The 27,419-nt window shown below is 39.2% G+C and overlaps 1 protein-coding gene across 2 annotated transcripts; it reads left to right on the top strand.

Moving 5' to 3' along the window:
• On the top strand, nucleotides 1-26,977 carry c13h18orf21 (chromosome 13 C18orf21 homolog). 2 transcript variants are annotated; one of them, XM_047384853.1, is made up of 5 exons: nucleotides 1-308; nucleotides 9,611-9,633; nucleotides 11,312-11,541; nucleotides 25,612-25,805; nucleotides 25,923-26,977. In XM_047384853.1, exons 1-5 carry the CDS (start codon nucleotides 214-216, stop codon nucleotides 26,083-26,085), a joined length of 705 nt encoding a protein of 234 aa, XP_047240809.1. In that variant the 5' UTR covers nucleotides 1-213; the 3' UTR covers nucleotides 26,086-26,977. The 2 variants fall into 2 exon arrangements, with proteins under 2 accessions (XP_047240809.1, XP_047240810.1); XM_047384854.1 differs by lacking the exons at nucleotides 1-308; nucleotides 9,611-9,633 and adding an exon at nucleotides 9,972-10,005.
• The last annotated feature ends 442 nt before the right edge of the window (nucleotides 26,978-27,419 follow it).

Genomic DNA, 27,419 nt, shown 5'->3' on the forward strand with positions numbered 1-27,419 from the left:
TCAACGTTCGTCTGGGAATTCCATGGCGAGCATTTTACTACGTTTTCTCCACGTTTCTTTGAACAGCGGTTCAAGCAGTGTTCATTTTCGCTTATTTAAAGTCTTGGGTTCTACTACAAGGGTATTTAAGAGTTCGCTTTGTCTCGGTTGATGTAATTTCCCCCGAGTCTTACCTCTGCAACTGTAACACGTGGAGCCTTTTTTATTTTGAAAATGGAACCTACTCCTGGCGAAAAAACTGCAAAGTTTCTGTTGGACGCGTCTCTGCTGTATGAGGAGAAATGCCCGGAGCTGTCACGGTTCCTCCTGTAAGAACTGTTTCTTGAAGTTTAACGTTAAGGGTAACGTTACGGTAGTGTGTTATGTATTATTGTAATAACCCAATGTGACCGCTAAGTGGAAGACCTCCATCAGTAAATGAGGGCTGTTTATGTTTATTGGTTTAAAACTGGCAACTTTATTGTAAGCTGTATTTCAAAACACATTAATTGCCCACAGAGTCATGACATCTTGATCCACCGTAAAGTATTTATGTAAAGATCACAGAATTTGATTCGCAAGAGTCTGGATAATGAAGGGCCTCAAAAGTGTAGCTGTCTGCTAATATTTACATTTTATTAGTGGGCTGGACATGAGCCATTTGTGAGTCCCGTGGATCTCCATGTGCTGCTACTGTGAATCCAGTATGTGCTTCTCATACTATGATAACCTTGACTAAACATACCATGATTTCACAGAATCAACACAAAAATTAAAGACAAAAACATGATTGAATGACTTTTATGCAAAAGAGAAAAGCAGCCATTATAACATTTTGAATAATAGGTCTATAATAAACTATGCACCGATCAGGCCTTTTCTGGCTGATACCGATTTCTGATTTTCCTCGATGTCTGACCTGACAATTTCAATTTAGATTATTCCACTTCTTCATTCTGAGCACAATAACGCATAAAAGAGAAGCAATCATGCTTCTTTGATAGAGGTAGTAATTTTAATTCCAGGAGAAAATTAAATAATCGCAAAACTATACCTTTATTAATGCATCGAAGAATATTTCCATCACCTTATGCATTAAAGTTCATGCTGTTCGGTGATGTGTTTATATTCCAAAAATGGTCGGAGCTATTCGTTTTATCTGATTTATTGAAAGCAAAAATAGATTTTTCGGTTTGTTATTATCTGATCAATGATTAGAGCTCATATAAAGAAACTTATTTTGTCCCTTGGTGCTGATAAGTGCCACTTGTTTAATTGTGAAGTTGTGATTTGTGCAAGGGAAAATAGCCTAAGATTTCTTAAAAAGCACTCTTTCTTATACCGTGAAATAGATTTAATTCATTTAGTTTTACCCTAAGACCGAGGGCAACTTAACTCCAGGTTTTTCTTAGTCTGCAAACCTCGTCTTTCATATCTTTGTCATCTGTGTTAAGCATAAACATGTGGAATACCACACATTATTCCAGTTTCTTTTTGATGAGTGACCCGTTGTTGGTTCTGGGTAATGCCATCTTCTAATTTACCATAGCAGACACAGTCCGCTGCTTCACTAGCCGTGCTTTTTCAAAAACTGAATAGCTGAAAGTCATTTTGTGAGAAATCCTCTAAAGGTGGGCGCAGTAAATATAGGTATAGGAAATAGAGGGAAATACCATTCTTTAATATAGGGCGCTCATCCTCATATGTGGACACATTGTGGAGTATTAAGACTGCCTGAATGTTTTTACTTTTAGTTGCACAGCTTTCATCTTAAGCACATTTTTTTGGTTTACAGTACTTTCAGGACATTTCAAATGACAACTTCTGAATAAAGTTAGAAAACATGTTCTAGATATTAGAAAAAAAGCTTTTTAAAAGACCCAAGAGCAGTTGTGAATTTGTTGGCATTGGCAATATGGTTAAACCTTCAAAGCATGTGTGGTTTTGGTTTGATATCTGAAGATGCTGTGCCATGATTGGTGGCAGTCCCTCTCATGGTACACCAGACAGGGAAAGCTAATTTCCAGCTTTAAAGCAACAGCATTCAGCTACAGGGCTTTGCAAAAATCTTCATATACCCCTTGAACGTTTCCACATTTTGCCATAGAGCCACAAACTTCAGTGTATTAAGCAGGAAATTTTTGCGATAGAAAATCTGAAAGTGTGACCTGCATTTGTACAGTATTCTGCCCCCTTGTGTCGACACTTTGTAAAACCACATTATGGCACAATGTTTTGGAGGTACCTATCTACAGGTCCTTCTCAAAATATTAGCATATTGTGATAAAGTTCATTATTTTCCATAATGTCATGATGAAAATTTAACATTCATTTATTTTATATTCATTGCACACTAACTGAAATATTTCAGGTCTTTTATTGCCTTAATACGGATGATTTTGGCATACAGCTCATGAAAACCCAAAATTCCTATCTCACAAAATTAGCATATCATTAAAAGGGTCTCTAAACGAGCTATGAACCTAATCATCTGAATCAACGAGTTAACTCTAAACACCTGCAAAAGATTCCTGAGGCCTTTAAAACTCCCAGCCTGGTTCATCACTCAAAACCCCAATCATGGGTAAGACTGCCGACCTGACTGCTGTCCAGAAGGCCACTATTGACACCCTCAAGCAAGAGGGTAAGACACAGAAAGAAATTTCTGAACGAATAGGCTGTTCCCAGAGTGCTGTATCAAGGCACCTCAGTGGGAAGTCTGTGGGAAGGAAAAAGTGTGGCAGAAAACGCTGCACAACGAGAAGAGGTGACCGGACCCTGAGGAAGATTGTGGAGAAGGGCCAATTCCAGACCTTGGGGGACCTGCGGAAGCAGTGGACTGAGTCTGGAGTAGAAACATCCAGAGCCACTGTGCACAGGTGTGTGCAGGAAATGGGCTACAGGTGCCGCATTCCCCAGGTCAAGCCACTTTTGAACCAGAAACAGCGGCAGAAGCGCCTGACCTGGGCTACAGAGAAGCAGCACTGGACTGTTGCTCAGTGGTCCAAAGTACTTTTTTCGGATGAAAGCAAATTCTGCATGTCATTCGGAAATCAAGGTGCCAGAGTCTGGAGGAAGACTGGGGAGAAGGAAATGCCAAAATGCCAGAAGTCCAGTGTCAAGTACCCACAGTCAGTGATGGTCTGGGGTGCCGTGTCAGCTGCTGGTGTTGGTCCACTGTGTTTTATCAAGGGCAGGGTCAATGCAGCTAGCTATCAGGAGATTTTGGAGCACTTCATGCTTCCATCTGCTGAAAAGCTTTATGGAGATGAAGATTTCATTTTTCAGCACGACCTGGCACCTGCTCACAGTGCCAAAACCACTGGTAAATGGTTTACTGACCATGGTATCACTGTGCTCAATTGGCCTGCCAACTCTCCTGACCTGAACCCCATAGAGAATCTGTGGGATATTGTGAAGAGAACGTTGAGAGACTCAAGACCCAACACTCTGGATGAGCTAAAGGCCGCTATTGAAGCATCCTGGGCCTCCATAAGACCTCAGCAGTGCCACAGGCTGATTGCCTCCATGCCACGCCGCATTGAAGCAGTCATTTCTGCCAAAGAATTCCCGACCAAGTATTGAGTGCATAACTGTACATGATTATTTGAAGGTTGATGTTTTTTGTATTAAAAACACTTTTCTTTTATTGGTCGGACGAAATATGCTAATTTTGTGAGATAGGAATTTTGGGTTTTCATGAGCTGTATGCCACAATCATCCGTATTAAGACAATAAAAGACCTGAAATATTTCAGTTACTGTGCAATGAATCTAAAATATATGAATGTTAAATTTTCATCATGACATTATGGAAAATAATGAACTTTATCACAATATGCTAATATTTTGAGAAGGACATGTACACATCTAGAGACTGAAATGTTTCCCAATTTTTCTCTGTGAAATAGCTCAGACTCAATCAGATTGTAGAACATTTTTGGTCTTGATTTTGACTGGGCCATTCAAACATATGGATGTGATTTGATTTAAACTATTTTGATTATAGCTTCGACTGTATATTTAGGGTCATGGTTTTGCTGGAAGGTAAACTTCTGCTCCAGTTTCAAGTCTTTTGCAGCCTCTAGAAGGATTGCCTTGTCTTTAGCTCCATCCATCTTTCCCTGCTGTCCCTGCTGTATAAAGAGCATGGCCACAGCATGAGGTTTTCATCAAAATGTTTGACAATGTATATGGTTAGTTCTCACGCTACACATAACATTTTGCACGTAGGCCAACATTTTTATTCCACCTGAACAGACTGTTCAACCATTCAAAGAACAGTTGTATTTATATTGAAATTAAATGTCCATCCATAGCACTGTATGTATCAGAACTGTTAGTCCTTGACGACACCAAAGCTTTGCTATAATATACACTGCTCAAAAAAGAAAGGGAACACTCAAATAACAGATCCTAGATCTGAATGAATGAAATATTCTCATTGAATTCTTTGTTCTGTACAAAGTTGAATGTGCTGACAACAAGATCACAAAAAAATCATCAATGGAAATAAAATGTATTAACCAATGGAGGCCTGGATTTGGAGTCACACACAAAATTAAAGTGGAAAAACACACTACAGGCTGATCCAACTTTGATGTAATGTCCTTAAAACAAGTCAAAATGAGGCTCAGTATTGTGTGTGGCCTCCACGTGTCTGTATGACCTCCCTACAACGCCTGGGCATGTTTCTGATGAGACGGCGGATGGTCTCCTGAGGGATCTCCTCCCAGACCTGGACTAAAGCATCAGCCAACTCCTGGACAGTCTGTGGTGCAACGTGACGTTGGTGGATGGAGCGAGACATGATGTCTCAGATGTGCTCAATCAGATTCAGGTCTGGTGAACGGACAGGCCAGTCCATAGCTTCAATGTCTTCATCTTGCAGGAACTGCTGACACACTCCAGCCACATGAGGTCTAGCATTGTCCTGCATTAGGAGGAACCCAGGGCCGACCGCACCAGCATATGGTCTCACAAGGAGTCTGAGGATCTCATCTCAGTACCTAATGGCAGCAGATCGCTCTCCACGGTGTCTCCATACTCTTTCACGTCTGTCACAGGGTGCCAGTGGCGAATTTGCCAATCCTGGTGTTCTCTGGCAAATGCCAAGCGTCCTGCATGGTGTTGAGCTGTGAGCACAACCCCCATTTGTGGACGTCAGGCCCTCATACCATCCTCATGGAGTCGGTTACTAACCGTTTGTGCAGACAAAAGCACATTTGTGGCCTGCTGGAGGTCATTTTGCGGGGCTCTGGCAGTGCTCCTCCTGTTCCTCCTTGCACAAAGGTGGAGGTAGCGGTCCTGCTGCTGGGTTGTTGCCCTCCTACGGCCTCCTCCACATCTCCTGGTGTACTGGCCTGTCTCCTGGTAGCGCCTCCAGGCTCTGGACACTACGCTGACAGACACAGCAAACCTTCTTGCCACAGCTCGCATTGATGTGCCATCCTGGATGAGCTGCACTACCTGAGCCACTTGTGTGGTTTGTAGAGTCCGTCTCATGCTACCACGAGTGTGAAAGCACCACCAACATTCAAAAGTGACCAAAACATCAGCCAGAAAGGTACTGAGAAGTGGTCTGTGGTCCCCACCTGCAGAACCACTCCTTTATTGAGTGTCTTGCTAATCGCCAAAGATTTCCCCCTGTTGTCTATTTCATTTGTACAACAGCAGGTGAAACTGATTGTCAATCAGTGTTGCTTCCTAAGTGGACAGTTTGATTTCACAGAAGTTTGATTTACTTGGAGTTATATTGTGTTGTTGAAGTGTTCCCTTTATTTTTTTGAGCAGTGTATGATATATATTTTCTCCCCAATGTGCTTTAAAGCAACATGGATCCATGTAAAGAGTCTAAAAGCGTTCAAACATGCAAAGGAGTCCTGCAGTTCCTCTTGGTTCCAGCCATGTCTGTATTCTGCAGCTTGTTATCACTTTGACCTCAGCCAGGACATTTCTGGGCAAAACCATGAATGGAAACAGAAACCCTGGTTTTATCGTTAAACCTTACTCAGGGTTATTGTACAGATGTGTGTGTGTGTGTGTGAGCCTGTTGTCATGCTAATAAACTTATCTGTTCCTCATATTTCCAGGCAATAAGAACCTGTTGTATTCCAGAACATTATGACAGTTTTTAACAGGAACCAACTGTCCAACAGGCATAATTTAGAAACACACTCCCAGACTGCTGTCAAAACCCATTTTTATGCCAGAGTGCCTGGCAGCAAAGACATAAACATCAGTCACAGCCAAGATTTTACACTTGACTTGATGAGTTAATGAAAGGAGCTTCAGCCACAGTGTGATATGAAAGGTTGAATAATAGGTAGAAAATTACTCTGATAAGAATCCCAATTTTAGACACCGTGAGGAAATTTATAAAGTGTTTTTTTTTTTGGCATCCATTAAAAGAATTTCAGTAATGTCCTTTGTTTTTCTTTGTTTCCACCGTTTTCAAATTTGCTATGAAGGTCTTAACCATTGCGTCACTAGAGTGTTAGTCGGGGGTGGGTGTTATTGCACATAAATGCTGCAAACTAAACATGGTGTTGAGGCCTACTGCTGCTGACATCACCTTCTGTCAGTTTAATGATGACAGAATCCATTGATATGCTTTGATTACACAGTTTTAATAATAATACATCAGATTTACACACGCCTATCATAACATTCAAGGTTGCTATACAATAGGGAAAAAAAACAAAACTGATAAACCAGATCAGAACAAGTTATATGGAATGATGCAACCACAAAGAGTAAGCAGTCCTGAATAAGGTGGGTTTTATGACTGGATTTGAACAAGGCGAAGAGTAATAATGTTAAAGATGTCTGTTGTTAGAGATATCCAGAGTTTTGGAGCTGAGTGAAAGAAAGCTCTACTTCCCACGGTGCTGAGGGAAACAGAGGAAACAGTGAGGTGGTTACTGGAGGAGGATTTGATCTGATCTGAGGAAGAGGGAGGCGGTGGCGGTGACGACATGGAGATTAGATAAGTATGGTGGGGGGTGGTAGGTTGTGGACGATCTTAAATGTAAACTGAAGAATTTTAAATTCGATTCAGAATTTGACACGGAGTTTTAATATGTTTCAGAGAACATTTGTCCGTAAAGAGGTTGACGATGGTGTTTGTGAAAGTATTAGTTTATCATGAATGGAGATGTGAGACCTGAGGTAATATCACATAATTGTGGCTTCAGGTCAGATAAGAACTTTCCAGTTTGCATGCAGGCTAGAGCTGCACAATATATTGAATCGCACTCATTCTTGCAATATCAGGCTATGTAGTGGCAAAGGACTGCTTGGTCTGAATATTTACTATGGTATTATATTTAAGGCATTCATGCTCTGCATATTTATAATATATTCAGCAGGTCGGATGGATTTTAACTGCCCCTAATGTCCACACTAGTTATATATCTTAGCGGTTTAGGTGCTGAAGCAAGGAGTGTTGGAGACATTATGTAATAGTAGAGAAAAAAAGACCCAGAAAAATATGGGTTAGTCATAATTGTTATCGTCATCACAGATTTAATCAATAGCACTGCAATTAAACATGTTCTTAAAGTTGAGCAGCCATAACGCAGACTGTAAATGCCCGGTGGACAAGTAAGATCATAATGGCTTTTATGTTTATTTAAACACAAATTCTGACTTGTAAAACATTTGCTTTTTTTGCAAGGGAACAATATGCACAAAACGAGCAAATTCAATGTTATCAAAACGATCTTTTATGCTTGAAAACGGCTGGTAAACCTCAAGTGTATCATTTTGGACAGATTGCAGATTTGATTAAAACCAGTTTATGATTTGTAAAAGCTTTACTGTATCTGAAAACGATCGTTAAAAGCCTTGTGTTATTCTTGTGGACCCGATATTGTAGCTGAACATGTAGTTTCACCACTTTGGCTCTCTTTCTTTCAGCAGAGCATATAATAAATCATTACAAGCTACCACCAGATGTTGTCTAGTTATTAATCTATCATGTGGATGGATGCAAAGTCAAAATAGCCAATTGATAGGGATCAACTATCTCTACATTTGCTTAGGTTTACATTCTAAGTGTTTTCATGAATTATTATCATCATTAGTTAATCTTTTTTTAAGTATGTGTCCTTTTTTCCTCCTTATAGTTCCAATGATGTTTATTAACCTTTTTTTATTTTGCAGCACTCAGTACAAAGAGGGAACTTCTACCCCCACTTAAATGTGAACATTATGACCAACGCATAAACAACACAGGGCTTTACAGATTGCATCTCCCAGCTGACGGCGGTTTATGCTTACAGCACATATCTTCAGTCTCTATCACTACAGCGAAGTATGCACTTAAAAGGAGATGCACGGCGAGTATGTTAATGAGTCTGGTGCACCGGGGTATGCCTTTGTGGTCGTCAGTTTCTGGTAGCCAGCTCAGCTGAGAAACAGGAAGAAAACTGAATTCCCAAAAGACCAAGGGTCTCTGCTTTCATTACGTGCCAGAAAATTTCCAAAAGTTTGTTTAATGCAGTCAGATTGCTGTAGTCGCTGTCCGTAGGGTTAAATTAAGGCAGAAGATACTAGAATAAGTTGCTTTTTGAACAAGTGTTTTTCTCAAACTGTTCAAGGTCTGTGAGACTGTAAGAAGTGTCTTCTGAAGGGCTTAGCTATAACCTGAAAATGTTTTCCAGTCCCTAGTTACTAACATTACTGGTGGGATTTAGTATTTAAATCACAAATCTTTGTCCACCCTGGAATGTATTCAGCTGCATTAAACCCCATTTATCTCTATGACAGAATCAGTACCATGGTATATTCAGGGTGAGATTTGTGCTACACAGAGCGGTTCTTTCTCCCATATGTTTGCATGCCATGTGGCAAACTACAAATGTAGCTTCTTATGGCATTCCCTCAACAATGACTTTCTTCTTGCCACTCTTCCATAAAGACAAGATTTTGGAAGTGTCTGCTTATGTGATTATTGCTCTCCTTGTCCAGGTCTGTCAGTTCAGGTGGACGCTGTCATATCTTGGTAGGTATGGGGCCATACTCATTCCATTTTTGGAGTGATGGATAGAACACAGAAATGTGTATTCCAGCAGCAGCCCACTGTGGGACCTGCGTCAGATTAAAAGCAACCTTTTGTCTCCTCCCTATCTTTTCCATAAGCCCTCAGCCAATTCCATCCGTTCCAGCCTCACGTGCAGCTGGATACCAAATGACCCCAGTCATCGATTTAGACCCCCAAGCTAATTTTAGCAGGGCTTAGCTGTGGATTGGTTAAAATGTTTGCACACAAATCTCATTGAGAGTGCTCTAAAATTAGAAGAAGCCCTGTGGGAAGGTGAACTTGCCCTATATTGTTTGGGAGAGACCCCAGTGGGTTTCCGGTTTGAGTTTTTCCACCAAGCATAATAGGGCAAGAGACGTCAGTGTCAAACATTTTACTAAATAGATTTTTCCATCTTCTAATAGGTTGCTTCCGGAAATGCCTTCACAGCAAACAAAAAAATAATATTCTGTGTGCATGGCCTCAATTCTTTTTTGCTATGCACAAAGAAATAGCGTGACCCCAATGTGATCCACATGAAACCAGATTGTTTTTAATGATTTAAGTTTACATTGGTCTAATGTGATTTCCTCTTCCTCTTTCATAGGCAGCTGCCTTTCAAGGTCAAAGGTAAGTGGACTTCTTTATATCCTCAATCTCTCTTTTAATTTGAAGTGCCTGTCTAATTTCAGTCTTGCATGTTTTCATCAGCTGTGGCCTAAAGTGTAAAAGCCAGCTACACAAAATGAAGTAGCGAATAGGACCTTGTCACCAGCTTGTCAAGGTTGATGAAACTCACTAAATCCTCCGCCAAACATACTCCGCCTTCCAGCTGTCTGCAGCAGACTGCGGGTTGGGATCAAACACGCTCTCGCACATGCAATCTCAGACACATGCCAACAGAAACCACATCAGGGCCGGGACAGTAATGCTATTTAACAAAGACTACTAAGGTTTCACTCTACAAATAGAAGAGGGTGTTGATGCTTAAGAAAGAAACAGGTAACCTGTGAGCAACATACAGACTTGTAAGAACCACTGTTAAAATGTATCTGTTAAAGATATTTCTGGAGAAAATATACATACACTTTGATTGTTTTGAGGCTGCTATGATGATAGATTGTTTATTTGGATGCATACAAATGAATACATGTCAAATAACACTCTTTAAAGCGAATGGTCTTATTCTGCTGGTTTAGAAGTCAGTAAACTTTGGAAGGGACCCATAATTAACTTATGAGATGAAAACTTGAATGCATATATCGTGTCTGTTCCTGTTTAGAATATTTCAGTACTGTCTGAGACCTTAAGTCAGATACCTGAAACCCCAGCTTTATTTTTATACTCTGTCCCATTTGACTCTTGAACCTTCAGGTTTGAAAGAGTAAAAGACTATTTTTCAGCCTAGAAAATAACGAGCCACAAACGCATGGGTTCTAAACTCCTCCATGACCAGCCCCGGATAACCTCATTATAGGCCAACTTCTGTGTGCTGGTTAATGCTGACGAAGAGAGTCCGGCAACAATGTTGGACTGACTGAAAGGGAAACGCACAGAACCAGCGCCAAGCCTAATCAAACTTATTGTTGGATCAACTTTGTTCAAATTTGGCTGTAATGTTTTCATTCAGTGTGACCTTTGCTTTGTTCACCGTAATATTCTTTAAAGTTCCAGCAAATGTTGTCTTGTTTTCCTGCCGTAGAGACTAAACCCCGGTATCAACAGCATTTTACTGTCTTGCTTACCAATTCAATTCTGACCCCTGAAATGAGGCTGTTCCTCAGCATTAAGTCAGATATTTAGAACTCCAAATTATAAATGGAAATCTTGAATTTGGAGAACAAGAAACACGTTTATAAAGTTAAATCTATAATCAGCTCATGATACTCGAAATATTTATAACTAATTTCCTTCTGAGTTCTTCTTTTAGTTGGATTTCATGTTAGATTGTTTATGTTATATTGTTGTTTCTTTACTTAATTCATCATTTAAATATAATATTGTGAGTATTTAAAGCTATATTATTGATTTTTAGTGACTAGATCCAATATAGTCATTCAATTTCCATTTAACAAGTTGATATTTAGAATCTGAGAGTAAATAATACTGTAAAATATGAGGTCTTATTGATTAAGTAAAATAATAGTAAAATAATTAAAATTCTAATTTATTTTTGGTAAATGAGACAATTGCTACATTTATTGGTCCACAACTATTGAGTCTTTATTCTTCTCTAAAAAGGAAATAAAAGCTGTTGTAACTTTGTAAACTGCGGTATATTTGACTTGATTTGTTCTCGTTATTTTAGGACTGCAGAAGAAAAACAGGCAGACCTTGTCCAGATTGTTGCAGAGCGTCTCAGTGTGTACGTACTGCTACCAGTGGCTGAAGCCTGACAATCACCGGGTGCGTCTGCGGCCAAAGCGCCGCCCGTCGGCACGGGTACAGCGAGTCCTGCTCAGGCAGGCCAGAGGAAAACGGCTGAGCCTGGTACAAAAAAAGCTGCTGCTCCGCTTCCAAAAGTCCCCTTCGGTTCTGGTAAGTACGGATAACAGTGCCCCGAGTTCAGGGGTTACCTAGGATCCAACTATGGAATTTTAAGGCAAAGCAAAAATGAAAAACTGCATAAACTCATACAATAAAAATAAAGCATGTTTTTTTTTTTAAGAATAGTTGGAATCCACTTAATTCAGCAAAGTTCACAGCTAATAAAAGCTAATTTAAGGTTCAGTCCAGATAAAAACTGACTGATGAAATGGTTATAGTTCACCAGTGGAGAATTTTGAGCTAAATAAAAAGGCTCGAGTTGAACCTGTTCACATCGATCAACATAGCAAGTTGCTGATCAATAGACAATGACATTTTTGTAATTAGCATATTCAGTATATTGTAGTGCAGTTTTTGCTCATTGCTGTTTGATCCTTCTTCATGCATCCCATTGTACAGCGTCAAAAATTACTTCGAAGCTGCTGCCAGTAATAGTCTTGCTTTGTTACTACCTGCAAGAAAGTCTAACTGATGAAGAGAGATGAAGCAACCAATTAAATTTAAAATATACTGATGGTACATGCTATGACAGAACGCACTCTACTGCCACTTCTTTAGGTAGCCTGTTGAATCGCTTGACTGGCAGCAGCTCCGTGTATGTGGGAATCTAGACATTGTGAAGACAACTTGCTGAAGTTCGAAGCGAGGGGTGATCTTGGGTTGTTTATCTGCCTGGAGTTGTAACATTTCTTCTAAAGGTCTCTCAGTTTACCCACCTTCTGGCTTAGAGGGGTGCTGTATATTGCCACAGTCTGATAAGTTCAGTCTGTCAGTTAGGAACAGCCCAGCTACGTTCTAAAGTCCTAGAAAAGTTGAACACCCTTGCAGAATACCATGTTTGGATGTGTGGTTATGCAGCAGTTTGTTTCTATAGAGTACATGCAACCCTATGCTAGGTAAATATTAAACATATTTTTCAAATGAAAGCATGGACTTGATGATCAGTTTAATATTATGTTGATAATTACTTTTTACAGGTGGGGCTGTGGGGGTGGGGTTGATTGTGAGGTCATCCTCCAGTTGCAGTCTAAATTTTGGAAATTTAGCCCCACATTACCCCAAAAATGCCTTAGTGAAATTTATTGTTTTACACATTAGAAAATAATCCCTGTTGTAATGCAAAATTGTGATGTAAAGAAAATAACATAAAAAGCCATGCATTCCCTCTCTTCCCTCTGGATTGATAAATTCATCAGTATTCATGCTATGGTGAGTGTATGTTTCTTCATGCCTCTCCCTTCACTTCGCTGTGACCTTTAGTTTTATATTAAGCTAACCTGTAGGAGAATCAATGTTCTCTATGCTGGTCACAGTGCCCCTATTTCCCCCGCCCTCCTAATGGATGGCACCAACTAGTGACAAAAGGAAAAACATATTTTGGCTGTCACCCACCCTCTCTCCTGGTTATCTAATTTGGAAGAGGGCACTGGTGATGGAGTACATGACCACGGGGTCCATCTCCCCCTCTATTCGTCAGCTGAAATTGGTGAGAAACACTCAAGAGCCCATCTGACACTCGCATCATGCGGCTTTAGTGAGAGCGCGGCCGCCTCAATAAATTCTGGCTGGATTCATTTGCTTCGCAGATCTTTAGCTCAGATTTTAGGTGGATAGAGATGGAAGGTAGTGAAAGGTTGAGGAAATGGCGAGCGAGACGCAGGGATATGAGAGAACTTTGTAAGGCAGGTCAAAGCAGTAGCAGTAATTTTATACCCAGTGGTTGCTGTAGACTCTTCTTCTGCCTGTGTGAATTGCATGTGTTTCATTAATAATAACATAGTTAATTGCCTCACACTGAAGTTGTGAAATCCTTGACACTGATCACAGAGGTGACAGCTGCTGAATAGCCTGTCAGAATCATGAGCAAGCAGGAACTGTGTGATTGTTAAAAATAACAATCACATATCTTTACAGTGGGGTGTTAGGGCTAAGAGTGTACATGGTTGGATGGATAGAAAGACTGATGAGGTTTGGAAGCAGTGCCTTCCTAAAGTATTGATATGCCTTGAAGCATTGAACTTCAGTGTATTTAATTGGGATTTTATGTGATAGACCAATCTGAGAAGTGTGGTATGCTTTTAAATTACTCTTCTATGGGTAATATTGTAAAGGAAAATAACACCAAGGATGTTGAGAAGTCTATAGATAATAGCTTTATAGCAAAGATAAAATTAAAATGTTGCTCAGTGAATCAGTGGAGTTTGGATCGAGATTCATTGTGAGTATTTTCAGAAATCACAGACATACATAAAATCTTTAGAAAAAGCCCAATTTTTTTAAAGGAACTGCAATGTCTCTTTTTGCAAGGTTGTATTCATCTCATCACTTTGTATTAGTACTCTGTGTGGAGTGGAGATAATAGAAAATATGGCTTTTAAATCCTCTCACCAACTAGAAATATTTGTCTGAACATTAATTACTAACACATTTAACTCAGTTATTTTAAAGTACTACTTTAATTTCCTGGAATATGTCTAGTACTACTGAACTGGTGAATAAAGCATACTCCTAGGTTATGCAGTAGCTACTTAAATTGGACCCAGATAAAGGAGCATTGGAGTTGTTATTACAACAGAACCACTAATAACATTATTTCTGGTTGAGCTCAAGCCAACATTAGCTCTCTTGTCATCAAACATGCTCTGTTTACATTGGGCCTAACTCAGACGTGACTCTGCAAGTCTTTTTTAATCACGTGTCAGCTGTCATTACAATGAACACGGTTCACATAGGATGGTCACATGACTTCCATGTGAACTGATCCGCCCCAGGAAGGTCATTCCGGGATATTTTTATTCTGTATTTTTATTGTTTCATGTTCGTTGCCCTGTCGTCTTCTGGAGAGTCAAGAGGCAGCAACTCAAGTTGGCCTCCACCTGCCCTCAGTCAAGGGGCAATAGCACAGTGATTGGACGAGTGGTAAAGATAAGAGGAGGAATGTGGCATGGTCCTCTTTCTTTAGCTCCTAGATTCCATGCAGATGAACGGAGTATGGCAACAGCGAAGTGGCAGGAGGAAAATATTCTCTAGTGCTCTTTAAACATAGAAGATGGCAGTCATGGTTTTAAAATAGACAGAGATGCTTCAAGGACTGTTTATACCTGAGAATTTTCCTTTCTTTTATTTTAGCCTCACCTCTACTCAAACAGGACACTTCCAATTATATTCAGCTTAGGTAATTTCTTAAAATTACTTTGTTTCATATAAGTGTGTAAGAAAGATTGCTTCTCGGGAAGTCACTGCATTGCTCACACCAGAGCTGCTTGCTTGAAAATGCTTCTGCAAGATAAAACTTTCATTAGTTTTTTTTCTCAAACGTCCACCTCTTTTAGTCATTCTGATTAAGAGAGTTTTTCTGTTTAAGAGCCTGTTGGTTTTAGAAACAGCTTTATAGGCCTGGTTTGTGTGCACAAACAAGGAATTTGACTTCAGTTTCACACACTCACAATGTACAGACATTTAGTGTAACTGTATTAACTTTAGAGGAAAAATAATATTTACATATAGGTGTATATTTTTTCCTTTTTTAAAAGGCAGGTTATAAATATTCTTATTTTGTTTCACAGTAGAGTAGCAGACTGCTCATTGTGTTCATCATAGAAACAGCCTTGGGGAACAAACTGTCTCTGTGGCATCTGGTTTTTGTAAATAGTGCTCTGTAGCGCTATCCTAAAGGTAAAAGCTTACTCTGATATCCTTTCTTCCATAAGTGATAGAAAGCAACCCCGTTCACATGCAGATTAAGAGCCCAAACCATAATACTACCACAACGTTTGCTGTTGTTCTTTAAGTTTTTATGAAATCACCGTCAGTGTGTCAAAGACCTTTCGTTGGCATAAAGTGGGTTCCTCTTACATCTCACATCTGCATTGGTTGCTCTTTCCTGTGATAACAATGATACTTAGTTCCCTTTATTTGAGCACACTGGGGTTTGTTTTACCCTTTTTCAGCCTGATGGGCATAGAGGGCAGCTCATTTCTTAAACCTTTTTTCTGCGGATGTTAGTATATTTATTTAAATTTGAATATTGGCATGGGCCTATAATAGATTCTTACGGTATAACTATGTGTAAAAAGTTTCTGTTCAGGAGTTTATGTGTTAATAGGCACTACCTGGTTGAATAAGAAGCAACAGGTCGAAAGTTTCCTCATGTTCAATTTTAAATCAAAACTAACAATAAAAATATTTTTTATTCCCTTAGCTGGAGTCTGTTTTATCTATGTTTACAGTTTAAACTCTGTTTCCAGTGCTATCCAGTGTGTCAACACAGAGTATGTGCTCACATTTGTCTGATCTTTACTGTCAAACACAAAAGGTTGCTTTATCTGATAAGACTCCCAGCATTCAGTTAGTTGCCGTAAGAGTCGTGATTGTGTGCAGCCTCTGACAGAAGTTTATTTTAAACTTGGTCTGAGTATTTGCAGTTCTTGGTCTTCTTCTCTACAGCTGTCAACAATTGCGGGTTCCTGATTTAGACCAAAGGATGTTGTGGAAGACTTAAATTAGCTCATGAACTATTTTTTCATTATTGCTCTACAGTATCTGGTTATGTTTTAAATCTTTTTACAGGCCATGTTTTTATCCCTAAAGCTTTTCTAGTTTTTGATAGTAAAACACTACATCCTCCGAGATTTGTAATTGCAGCTATGCTCTAGATGTGTTTACAATAGGTCAGAGAAAAACACGTGCCAAATGCATACACACTCATTCATGAGATGTTTAGAGTGTTTACACTCAAGGCTGTAAATCCCCCCCCCCCCATTTCGCACTGTATTGCCTCCCCTGTGGGATGTGTGTGTATGTATGTGCTGCCCTTGGGGTGGATGCCAGTGCATAACAGGCTTTCCTCAACCCTGTGGATCTGTATCTTGCAGATGTTATAAATCAGAAATGTTTATGCCTGCTGGACAGGTTATCTCGCAGCAGATATGGAAATAAGTCGGATTGCAGCCCCACAAGAGAGACACAGACCGTAAATGGAGCGAAGAAGAACGCCATATTCTCCTCTTCCATCTTTCCCTCCTTCCTCCTTGAGAGTAGATTTGCACTTCTCTGCTGGCTCGTTTATTACAACATAGACATATTCAGTTCAGTTCTTTCCCTCGCTAAATATACTCATGTTGTTGTAGGTAGTTAATTAATGAACGGAACTTGGATTTCGCAGAGTTTTAGTTATTCTGGGTTTTTTTAACCTCAATAACCCCTTCTTCTCCCCTGTCATGCCATTTGTCCTATGTTGTAGACCAACACATAGTAGCAACATTATAAGATGAATGGAAAATAATTTTCTTTAGTCAAATCTCTGAAAAGTGTGCCTGAATTGTCTCCTCAGTAAGCAGCCAGGCTTTACAGAGTCCTCCTAATGACCTGCTAATTTGGTTCAGGTTTTTGAAAGATACACCCTTTAAAAGTTGCAGGACCCCAAGGACCATGAAGAGTAAGGTTTGACAACCGTGGTTTAAATCGAAGCACATTCATGTGTTACAGCGGCCCAGACAGAGTCACATGAATCCAGTTGAGAGTCCGTTGCAAGACTTAGTTTACAGATTCTCTCCATCCAGTCGGACTGAGCTTGAGCTGTTATGTAAAAAAGGATTGGGGAAAAAATTTAGTGTTTGGATTTATAAAGCTGATAGAGACATACCCCAGAAGACTCGATACAAATGTATGCCCCATCTTTTTCTAAATCTGGCGCCCCAATGTGGCCTTGGCAACTTCTGTTAACTGGCTATCGACAAAATATCTCCTGGATGTTATATAAACACGACGCTCTTCCCCAGCACTCCCCTACCAGCTGTGTGCTGATAGGACTATGCAGCCGATTGATAAAACTTCCACTTCTCTTCTCAAGGACGATAGTGCTTCTATCAGTGTTGACAGTCTAATTCTTGCACACAGACTTATATATTTGCCCCCGTAAGATTCCACCGTACCCTTGCTAAATCTTTACTTATGCGTGCGTTGCTTACCCCGGCTGAGGTTTTTTGTACTATTTCAGACTATTCTGCTATGGATAGAGGCTGAAATATGATTTTTTTTCCTCCTATCTTACTTTACCTAAATGTGTGATTTATTACTTTTCATAGATTTTCAGATTTCTCAGAAGGATTACCAGCAAAAGGCAAATATTAGTATTTGAAAATTTGGACTAAAGCTCTTCTAGCACAGGATAATTTCCTTACTACAGAGGACTTAATGAGCTAATTACCTTTATTAGAAAGATTGGATTAGAACCAGCTCTTACTAGTAAACTCCCAAGGAATATTAATGTCATTTGATTTGTTTTTCTGTGTTTGATTTTCTGTATCATTGTAATATTTTCCTCTTGTACAACAATTTGAGTGCCTTGTTGCTGAAAAGCACTATATAAATAAACTTAACTTGACTTTCAGATTTTTATGTGTGAAAGGTTTTTGAAAACTACATATCATTTTCCTTTCACTTCAGACTGAATATAAGGAAGCCCTGAAAGGCAAGTGAAAACAATTTTTTTTGAAAGACTCCGATTTGTACATCGCTAGATTTTTTTTTTTTTCTACCCCTTTCAGGAAAAGAAAGTTTCCCTGAAGAAAACAAACATAGCATGTTAACATGCCAACAAAAGTAACTTCATGAAGTGGATCGCTGAACTGTGACTTGTGCAGTTATTTGTTGAAGTTATTTAAATCTATTGAGTTCGCTGCATGTGAGCTGAGATCCTTTTCATTTTAAAGAGTCCTTGCATATGAGCATACAAACATACACACTGTTACAGATATTTTATCCTTTTTTTAATATCTATATTTTTAAGTTAAGTTCCACACTGTCCAACATGAATGCTTAAACCCTAAAAACTGAGACTGAACACGCCCTTGAGGCATGCCATCTCAGTCATTCTCTCTGCATCACGTTATCTAGTCTTAAAGTCCAAACCAAGATCTGAAAATCGCCCACTGTCCCCTTTTACTGTGACGTGAGAGAAGGCTGCCTGATAGACCCGCCCACTAGGTCACATATGCACGTGCACGGTTCACAACTGTTGACAACATAACATTGGAACATTGAAGGTGTGTTTTGACCTTATGACACCTGACACTGTCAGTTATAAAGAAAAATGGAATCGGAAGGTCAGGCTTTTTAAATCTCGGTGATCGGCCAGAAAACTGTAATCAATGCACCTCTATAATAGATATAAGTTGGAAAAGTCATATTTTAAGATCATCAGTTCAAACACCTGTCAGTCAATACACCGATAAGCCACGTTTTTTTTTTTTAGCCATTGACGACCTTGGACTAAAAGAGTGCCAACAAAACCAGAACCCCTAGAACCTTCAAGCATGCATGAAATTTACAGCTGTCCGCCAAATATCTTTTGGAGAAAGGTTTTGTGGTCAGACCAAACAAAGATGTTTCACCACAATGACAGGAGAGGTTTTTGAAGAATTAAGCTTGACAGAGGGAGCATCATAAGGTGGGGCTGTTCCACTGCTAGTGGTCCAGGTGAGAAGCACAGAGTGGATAGAATAACAAAGAAATAGATTGTTCAATGTCATGTCAAATAAGCAGAGAGATGATTGAAACTTGAACACAGTCGGGTTTTCTAACAGAACAATGATCCGAGGCACACTTTAAAACCAGTGTTGGAAAGTAAAAAGCAGATTTACCAAGCTGCTGGAAGGGTTCCCAAAGACCAACCTCAATGCTGTAGAAAACTAAGGACTATGCTTAGAAGTCAAGTCTTTGCCAGAGAAGAAACTACTTCAAAAAAAGACACCTGTTCTGTCAAGAAAAGTGGTCAAATATTCTGCCAGAATTATGCCAGAAGCCCACTGAACATTTCAAAGAGACTAATTGAGCTTAAAAGTCAAAATCAAAAAAATATTTTTCTTTACTTTCTTTACTACATAAGTTTTACAATGTCCTTGTTTTTTATTTTTTGCTTCATGTTCTATATGAAAGACTTTTTTCACACATACCAGGGAGAAGAAACAGATTTAGTAATGAGAATCTCTCATGGTTAAACTATGTTCATGATTAACATTACGTTGTCTAATCTGGCTGACTGGAAATTATCACAGCATCATGGACTATGGATAAATCAGAAGAAGCCTTTCTGTCTTTTCTCTGGCCCCATCTGTGGCATGTTTGGACCTGTATCTGAATGAGTGATGCAGGAAGAAATGTGACCTTTATCATAAGCAGCAGAGACTCACTGGAAGAAATAATGCATATGACGTTTTTGTTTTTTCAGAAAATGACACCATGTAGCAGATTACATTTGGTTTTCTCTGCACCTAACAAGCTGTTGGCCTCCAAACAGCAAAACTCTGTCTAATGACATCCAATCCCAGTGACCAGCTCTGGTTATAGAATAGCTTAGCAATGCTGGATGCCTATCCATGTGCTCTGCGGTGACTTTTATGAGCATAGCAGATATTTGTCTGCATCACCATCAACACATTGCACATAAACATTTGTGAGGGTGATTATCTCCACAGGCATTCAATTCAGTCAGCTGCCCTGTCGCTTGGCTCATCTTCATCCCGTTCGGTATATCACAATGCTAAGGTCAGACTAATCAACCCAAGCCAACCTCTGGCACCAAGAGAGAAATAATACGGGAAGGGGAGGTATTTGTGGAGCCGAGGCTAAATATAGAAGGAGTCCATCTGCAGAATTGATTTATGTGGGTCTGTTTGGGCTTGTGTGTCTTCATAGGTTTAGTTTCCAGAGATTTAACACACAGTTTATTAAATCATTTAAGCTGTTTTTTTTATGTATGAGTCAGCCTCATGAATCTGTAAATCTACAAATACATTACAAATTATACATTTGCTTTTAATTTCTTTGTTTTATAGAGAAACTACAAGTGTTACAATGGAAGTCAGATGTTTATGTGCACTGACTTTGGACTGTGACATGTAATTTATTTGAACCATCCTTTTTCCCAGGTGGAATTGTAATCTAACAAAAACATTTTAAATACAAGAAATAGGTGCAACAGTTAAAAAAATGTTGATTTCCTGTCATGGACCTGGAATTTAAGCACATTCCACAAATGTTCAATAAAGTGAAAGATACTTTTTTGTTGGGTTTTTCTGTCAAACTAGTGGCCTTTCTTGACACTTATCAGAAAAAGAAAGGAAAGGGAAAGACATGCAGCAAAGGTCATAAGGTTAGGAGTTTAACAGAGGATGGCCACGACGGTTAGCCTCCACATATCTGTCCTTCCTCCATGTCAAAAGCCACCCTGAGGTTGAGACTTTGGGGTATCCCTCCAGAAGCTTAGCACTGCTTCTTCTATTGTAATCCACCTGGCACACCCTATTATGTCCAACTTTCAACCATGTAGCTAGTTGACTACAGGTAAAGAATGTCCTTCCACCTTATTGTTTCATACGCTTTGAGCAATACACTGACAGTGAAACAGGCCCACAGCGAGATGCTGCCACCACCATGTAATAGCCTTTCATTGACTATTGACTCTTTTAAGGTTGCAGTTTCTAGGTGATGAGTCATGCTCGGCCCGGCTGGGAAAAAGTGACCCAAATAAATGACTTGCATGCTTGTGAAAACTGTATGCACACTTCCAGTTTATTCAGAGTTGTAACATTTATGACATTTCCAATACTGTCCAGCTTGTTGCATGTGTGAGAGCCAGTATTCTTTAGTGTCCAAACCTTATGTGACTTGGCAGATGAGTTTGTCTTGCCTCCATAATAGCACCTGCCAGCGGAGTTCAACTTGCTCGCAGCATGCGGACGCTCCTGCAGTCGTGCATGAAATCCAAAGCTAAACTGCCCGGATATATTTGTTTGGGTTCAAGATTAAGTGTTTCTGCCTCCATCTGTGTTGGCCCACGTTTTGAAAAAAAATAAATTAATAAATTTACACAAGCATGCATGTCGGTTAAGAAAGTGTCTTTGTGTTGAAGGATCATGGCTGAAAACAATGCTCTAAAAATAAATAAGGTGGAGAAAAATGAAACACTGCAGATGATTAAAAGGATGCTATGTACTTTCTTATCCATCTGACCACATGTTCAACCTCGATTTCTTTATTTGTTTATTAACTTTCACCAATAAAAAAAATTTGTTGATATCCCTCCATCTGTACATAAATAGGTGCATTTCCACGTTCACTGGTAAAGCTCAAACAGTTCACCTGTGCCATATACTTGATTGATCACGGTGCTTATTTGTCTGTAGCATGAATCCTCAGAGGAAGAAATCAAATCTCTTCATGGCAACGTCTCACGTGTGCCCCTCCAAGTAGCATAGCCAGCATGTCAAAGGATTAGCGTAAATTAAACAAGCACACGTGATGGTGTGGATTAGATTTCCCATTGTATTCATTTCGTAAATCTAGACTTGAACAATATCAAGGAAAAGAGCTACTGTTTCGAGATAGTTTCCCGACACTGCTGTACTTCTTTTAATTTGTCCTCTCAGTGCTCCAGTCTGGGTCTACGGTGCTAAACGGAAGATAAACAGCATCAGGTTATACCAGCTGCAAACATCTGTAGCCTCCTGTCTGTCTGTGTTTCATCCAGAGCTCTGAGCTATACCATACACTGTCCAATACAAGCCACTCCATCAATCCCAGCAAACATTAAGTTCAAGTATGTGTTAATGAAGGCTACAGAATCTCGAGGAAGAGGAAACATTAACTATGTCCAACCACTGCTTGCAGGTTTCTGTTAGGGGGTGTTTTAATGAGCCTTGAATGATCTACAGGAAGACAGAGGTCTTGGTTGCTGGAATATAGGTAGAATGTGATAGGAATCTTATAATAATTATGAAAATACAAAGGGTGATGTGTGGTAAAGCTGATCATCACAACCTTTGGCAATATTTTGGATGGATGGAAGTAATGGGGAAAGCTGGAATAAGGCATGCATTGTTACCTGCATCACTGTTGATTTATCTCACCTCTCCGTATTTATTCTCTATTATCAGATACATAGCAGACTTTAGAGGTTATAAAAAGAATATAGATGCTTAGAAATTTTTTATTTAGATGTCTGCTTTGAAATTGCTTGATACCATATAAGCATGGACCTATCACTGGTAGCAAGGTATACCAGTGTTTTAAGAATTTATGCTTTCAAAACCACAAATATTTAATATTGAGTTATTGCTATGTTTTAAAGTGGTTTTGATGACGTACCAGTAAAATTTGTAGTTTTCTCTGTCTATGTGGAGCATAGAGTCACATAACTCTTACCTTGCCCCACTCATTGGTGGGCACTGGCAATCAGCTGGGTAAAAGAGGGTTCCTACACTTTTTCACTTTGATTTCAAGGCAGACAAATTGTGCCCCCCCTCTCCACATTTATGTAATGCGACTAAGACTTAACTTTTTTTTTTTTACTTTCATTCCCCACACCCAGGTCTCCTTAATGCCTGACCTGTAGAATCAATAAATCACTCCAATGAAACCTGTCTGACAACGTGAAGTAGGTTAGAAGATCTCAAAAAGCAACACATCATTCCTCAATCTAAATGAATCCAGAAACAGAAGACATACAAACATGGTACAGTGGTGAACTTTCCCATGAATGGCCAGCCTACCAACATTATTCCTAGGCTGGATCAACGACTTATCCAGGAAGCCTTTGTTAAGGTCGGTGTTCATGATAATACATTAAGAGGGAGCAAAAATTACATCAATAGGAGAGTCCTAAGGTAAAAACCACTGCTGATCACGAGGAACACAAAGACCCATCGCACCAAACACACCCTGATGATCTTCATGAAGACTTTTGAGAAAATATTCCGTAGACTGTTGAGACAAAAATTGAGCTCTCTGGCATAAAACTAACAGAATTTCAGAAAAAGAACATCATTCAACAGTCAAACATGGTGTATTTCTTAAACAATTCTGCAAAGAACAGTGGAGCAAAACTGAAAATGACAGCATTTTGTATTTAGTCAAGTTAGGTTTGTTTATTAATTATGATCTTAAACATGTAATTGACACAAAAAGCAAAAGCAGGAAACATGTAAGGGGGCAAATACTTTTTTATTGCACTACATGTTATATATTACCTTATTATTACATATGTATATATCATAATGTATATATAAATGTTGTATTTCTTAAGCAGCATCCGATATAATGGTGCGTTTTTGTTTTAAATTAAAGCATAAAGATGATGTTGTACAATGATGTGGTAGTTTTGCTCACGGTTATCATACAGTAAGAATCTCATGCCTATTGCCAAACGTGTGTATTGTTTTAGCCATTATTAGCTATTATTTTTTGCACTTACATTTCTGAAACATAATTTTGGATACAGACATTGTGCAGTCAGATATAATTAGAATAATATTGTAGTAAATTATGAAACGTTCCTTCCAAATCAGTCCATTCCACTGCTTGTCATAAAAGGTCATTTTCTCATCATGTGAGGACAGTTTTATGAAAGTAGAATTTATTTTAATGTCATTGCTTTAAAGGAGTAATCCTCAGAGAGTGGCTTCAGGGTTTTAATAGCATAATAGCTCCTTCCTTCTGTTAATGGTAATCATTTTAGAATTTTCCTCTTTGTTTCAATTGATATTATAATTCAATAAGTTTTTGGTACATGTAGCAATGATACAAACCCTGGAATATTTTCACATGTTCCTGATTATCTGGACTGCATTTCTGCAGCGCATTGGTCAGTCCTCCTTTGGGCCACGCCCCTGCGTAGCGGTGGGAGGGTCAGTGTGAGGCTCTTTATAAAGCTGGGCATACAGACTGGTGTAGTAAACACTTTCTGCTCAGTCAGTTTGAAAGGAAGTCTGAACTCCGGGGTCCTGCCTCAACGACACGTCCTCAACAACGTACCACCTGTCAGAGTCCGAAATGGCTACGTTCGTCTCGGTGAGTTTTCCATCTCCTCACCATTGGTCAGCAGCTTGGCTCTGATTTGGTTAGCAAGGCTGGTGGAACCAGTTTGAGAACTACATGACTTCAGACACAGACGGGATTTGAATCAGCTAGGGTCCGGAGTGATATAGAAATGCATAATATCAACTCTGAATAGCATAAATCAAAATGTATGCAGCATTTTATACATTCAGAAACATTCCTCAAAGAGAACACAATAATTGGATTTTGCTGTTAAATAAAATAGTTGGTAATACTGCAGAATTTCTGGTTTTTGCTTTTTCCTCTTGGAAGTTTTGTTTTTTCCAACATGATTTAATTATTGTGTTTTTAACTGTTATATTGCTTTAATTTAATGCTTTAAAAAGAGAAGAAATTGTTGTAAAACTCCACATTTTACACAAAGTTGTCGATCACTTTTGCAGTTGGTACTTTTATCAGTTCTCCCATGTTACCTATTTTGTAAGTTTTGCAAGTTTTTTTCACTTGTCATTTGATTATTGATGATCTGATCTCTGTAAACAATGGCACTGTTTTTTCAAGTTCGACTCTGACCTAATGAGCTGCTAATGTTTACTGGAGTGCAGGAATCTTGGACTGCCGTCTTCAATCATGAGTATCTAATAATGGAGAAGGTTGCAACTTGTGGCTTTCAATGGTGTCAACATGTTTTCCTTTTACAGAGGCAGATATTTTGTTTGTATTTGTATTATGTATCAGAATTTTCTTTTTATTCATCTGCTTTGAGTTAGACCTTGTGTAAGTATTACGGAGCTATACATTCATGAAGAAAATAGGTCCAAAGAATTTAACTTTCAGAGATGCCGTCGGCAACTTGAACAGGTCAAACTGCACGGCAACAGCCCCATCTAGCCTTTTCATACTAATCCACGTGCTTCATATCGGTGCAAATGCTGAAAGGTGCAATTATATTTGGCGAGGGTATAAAACATAAACCTGAGCTACTAAGTCCTGAATGTTCTTCCAGGAGTGTTTTTATGAACTTATCCTGGACTTGTTTGTTACATAAAAAGTAAGTTTGGATAAATCTGTCGTATGAAGAACGATCTTAAACAAAAGTACTTTCAAGGACCCTTTAAAAAGCCTGCATACACCTTCATCTGATAATCGCATTTCATATGAGAGGAACGTCACTGCAGGTCATGAAGTATTTATGAATATGTCCTGTTTCTGTCATTATCCCAGATGGCCACCTGCCATGCTTGCAGTAAGACATCCATACACAAAGGTGTGAACAGAGATTTTATGGCCAGCTTCGCTAAGACCCACAGCACACCAGGGAGCGCTGGAAAATACAAGACCCCCCAGTCCGGCAGCAGATCCAACACGACCACGCCCAAGTCCCCAGGCAAAGACAAGACACCATCTCATACACCGAGGTAAGTTCTCCTGTCATGCTAATATTGATCATTTGATTAAAATTAAGTTTATTTTTTTAACTTAATTAAATCTAGTTATTTTATCAGAATTTTCTTTCTTCTGTCTCTTCCCTCAAGATCCTCCATTACTTCCACAATTTCAGGGTCAAGTACATCTTCCTCCAAGTCTTCCTCTAAATCCAAAAACTGGGTCGTTCAGCGTCTCAGCAAGATTCTCACCCGAGAGGACAACCAGGGCAAAAAGAAGGGAGGCTTGAAGGATTTCCTCTCCTCACTTTGAGGGTCTCGCTCACTTTTTCGTCTTAAAAAACAAGAGGGACCAACGTTCCAGTTTGTCTACACCAGAGGCTAACGAGAAACTTAAATGGTTTAAGTTTCCAAGGCGGTGTGGCAAGGGTCAGCGTTGCTGGGCTGATTGAGAGGTCGCTCCTGAATGTCCTAACATTCGTAACTGGGAGCATTGAGCTTTTAATGAGTTCCCGCATGTTCTGCTGCTCAGGCGAAGGGGAATACTTCTTGGAAACTCCCGAACTGCAGCTGGTTCTCTTACAATGTCTCTACTATTTTGAGGCCATGTCCATCACAACAAGCTGGTTTTCTTCAATGTTTCTACACCCACACATTTATGACATAAATGTAGAACAAACTGATGTCATATAATGTGGTGTTAAAAGGCTTCTATTTGAATCTATTGACAAACTCTTAGATTTTGGTCTATCTGTCAGTGTATAAGCATAGGCAGGCTGACAGATCATCCCTCTGTATATATTTTGAAATAGCAGTTTTGTATATTTATATACATTTTTGAAAAGTTTAAGTCACCAGTGACTATTCATAACTTTTACTGAGGAAAAAAAAAACACTGGTTGTTGTTTATGTAATGCAGATACATTGGCCTGTAATCTGTACAGAAACGTTTTATGTTTTATTGTCCGAACTTTTTTTTTTAATTTTTTGATTATCAAAACTCAATGTTTGATAACTTCTTTTGGTTATATACAGTAAGTCACTCTTTTAAACATTTTCTCAAGAGAAGGAGTATTTGTAAATCTAGTGCATATTTGTACTGACTTATTTCTTACTCTGTTTAAATACTGTTCAGTGAATAGTATTCTGAAATACCTCACATTTATATTCAATCTCTGATTCTAAAATTAAACCCTTTGAAAAACTGCTGTGTCCATTCCTGGTATTTATTTATTTATTGTTTTGGGGGGGTTTATGCACCCAGTCTTGCATATCTGACTAGAAGGCCTTGGCTGGAGGTACGATAAAATAGGATATCAACAAAATTGTTGCCATGCAGGTGTAGAGCATTTGATTAAAAAAAAAAGAGTATAACCACGGAAAAAATATTGATCAGACCTTCCGGGTCCATATCCAAAGGGGTCTGTTTAGAGGTCAATAAAGAGCCGTAAAACCAAAGGAGTATGCAGTGCCTTGCAGAAGACTCCCAAGTCTTTTGCAGCCTTCAGTGGGTTCTCTTACAGGGTTGCCCTGTATTTATCTCCATCCACCTTTGCATCAACACCCACAGTATGATGGTGCCACTACCATGTTTCGCCGTAGGGATGGTGTGTTGTGCCATCCACAGCATGATGGTGCCACTTCTTT

The sequence above is a fragment of the Girardinichthys multiradiatus genome, chromosome 13 (genome assembly GCF_021462225.1).
Source record: "Girardinichthys multiradiatus isolate DD_20200921_A chromosome 13, DD_fGirMul_XY1, whole genome shotgun sequence".
In the NCBI taxonomy this organism is placed as follows: domain Eukaryota; kingdom Metazoa; phylum Chordata; class Actinopteri; order Cyprinodontiformes; family Goodeidae; genus Girardinichthys; species Girardinichthys multiradiatus.